Source organism: Sinocyclocheilus grahami, unplaced genomic scaffold, assembly GCF_001515645.1.
Source record: "Sinocyclocheilus grahami isolate Dianchi unplaced genomic scaffold, SAMN03320097.WGS_v1.1 scaffold1569.1, whole genome shotgun sequence".
Classification (NCBI taxonomy): Eukaryota; Metazoa; Chordata; class Actinopteri; order Cypriniformes; family Cyprinidae; genus Sinocyclocheilus; species Sinocyclocheilus grahami.
In genome coordinates this window covers 4,942-7,259 of record NW_015506748.1, presented here as the reverse complement: position 1 = coordinate 7,259, position 2,318 = coordinate 4,942, and the positions used below count along the sequence as shown (strand labels likewise).

At 35.2% G+C, this 2,318-nt stretch overlaps 1 protein-coding gene across 1 annotated transcript in view; it reads left to right on the top strand.

Annotated features, from left to right (window-relative positions):
- Positions 1 to 858: 858 nt before the first annotated feature.
- LOC107571236 (GTP:AMP phosphotransferase AK3, mitochondrial-like) overlaps positions 859 to 2,318 on the top strand; it is a gene marked incomplete at its 3' end in the record, with an annotated part of 5,418 nt that continues 3,958 nt past the window's right edge. Inside the window, exon 1 of the mRNA XM_016257549.1 lies at positions 859 to 1,197. Coding sequence (XP_016113035.1) covers positions 1,050 to 1,197 — 148 coding nt within the window. The remainder of the gene's footprint in view (positions 1,198 to 2,318) is intronic.

Genomic DNA, 2,318 nt, shown 5'->3' with positions numbered 1-2,318 from the left:
CTTATTAAATATACAGTGCTATTTTAGTATTATATATACTATTATAGTTTTCATTTTTTAATATATATTTTTAATTTTCAGTTTTCATTTAAATTTTTTGTTTTTTATTACATTTTATTACATGCTTTTGTCATTTTTATTCGTTTCTGTTCTTTGAAATATTATCGGTTTCATTTATTTTGATATTAGTTTTAGTTATAGTTCAGTTTTAGTTTTTATAGGAATTCGAGTTCAACTTCAACTTATTTCAGTTTAACATTTCAAATTTTTCCCTATATTTTTCTTACTTTTTCATATTTTACTTTATTTCATTTCAGCTTTATTTCAATTAAAGTTTGTATATAATATTTTATTAAATTATTATTGAATTAAAATATTTTCAAATGCATTTTAATAAAATAATAAATTATTATTTATTTTCTAAAACTTTCAGCTTTATTCCAAGTAAAGTTTGTACTCAATGAACTAAAATATGTTTAATAGTTTTCGTTTTAGTAAACTATAATAACATTAGTAATACAAAATATTTGATTACATTACTATTTAATAAAGTATTACATTTATTTAAGTAAATTATTTATTTTCGAAGACTTCTAAGGGTTCCAAGTTCCCTAAAAATGTATTAAAGATCATTTTTAACAATGAACTATTGACATAAGCATTGTATAAATGTTAGTTTTAGGCAGCAAATCGAGCTTTTGGGGCTCTCCAGGTCTACTGCTCCCTGCATTGAACTTCAAAGGTTGAAAACCTCTCTAAGAGATGTATGCAGTAATATCAATATTGTAGTGTGCATGCACTACTGTAAGTGTCCTCACACGCCCACTTGAGCTTTACAGCACTTCCTGTAATGTCCGCGAGAGATGCGCATGCATTAGAAAAGGACGGGCTTAATCTGGGAATAAAACGAGTTGCGTATTTGTCGTTTTGACTGCGCATCCCGACAGTCAGTTTCCATAACATAGATTTCATAGGACTGCTGTTGTCGGAGGGATGCTGTGAAGAGGAAGTGCTTATTTGACTCCACATTCACAAAGACAAACAGAAGTATGGGTCTGCAGACTGTGTTCCGTGCGGTGACCATGGGGCCCCCGGGCTCAGGGAAGGGGACCGTGTCGAGTCGGATAGCGCAGAGTTTCGGACTGAAGCATCTCTCCAGTGGAGACATGCTGCGGGCCAATATCGAGGCGAAGACAGGTACGACAGCTCCAGCAGTCTTCTCATAGCCTACTATTTCAGGCGTTATTCATAAATAACCGAATACGCATGCTCGAGTCTTTTTCCCGTGCACTGCATACGATTAAAAAAATGACTTTAAAACTTCAGTAACTCGGTTTTATGTTGACAGGATATATAATTACAATTTACTTAGCCGCAGAAGTGAGTCTTAACTTTGGTTGCGGCTCAAAACCTAGTGCGCAGCAGTTTGGAGACATTGCGCTTTTCGCGTTTAGATAGAGGTGATGGGTCAATAGGCTCGCAGACAACGCATTTGTTATTTTATTTATTTATTCATTCATTTTTGAAACAGAAATGCACGAGGAGTTCACGATGAAGCAGTTCCGCTGATGATATATTTCCACGGCCGCCTCGAGTAACGTCCAGCACTTTCTTCTGGTGTTGGTTTTGATGTAAACACCGTCTGGAGAAACCATTAAAGTCGAGCTCAGGCTTTTAAATTGTGCCATTAGTCTTTTTATGTGTAGACATGATATTTATACTTTAATAGGGCTTTTTAACTGTTAAAGGCGATGTCTTTCTCCAGAGAATGTGCCTTGCATACTAAACTTTTACAAAAAATTTACTACAAATTATCTGGCTGCAAATCACACTGAAGCCCAAGCCTGCATTGCATTCAAATTTGCTCCACAATTCAGAGGTTTGCAAGATTGGACTGTATACAGTAGTGCAGGTTCCTTCTCTAATCTGAGCTCTATTTATAATGTTTTTGTAGAAGTAAACACACGTCCCGAATGGATGCCAGATGCTGTGTGTGACAGTATGTTGCATCATCAGTTATCTGGTGTGCAGTTCTACCTACCACAGTCAGGCTAACCCACATACAACATAAACAAATGACCAAGAAATGGCTACATAACCATTTAGCCAGATATAGAGTTGCAGGAGAGAAATATTAAAGGGGTCATATGATGCTATTTAAAAGATCATTATTTTGTGTATTTGGTGTAACAGAATATGTTGAGATGCTTTAATGTTCAAAAAACACATTATTTTTCAAATACTGTACATTATTGTAGGTCCTCTATGCCCCGCCTCTCTCAAACGCTTCGTTTTCTACAAAGTCCCTCCTTCCGACA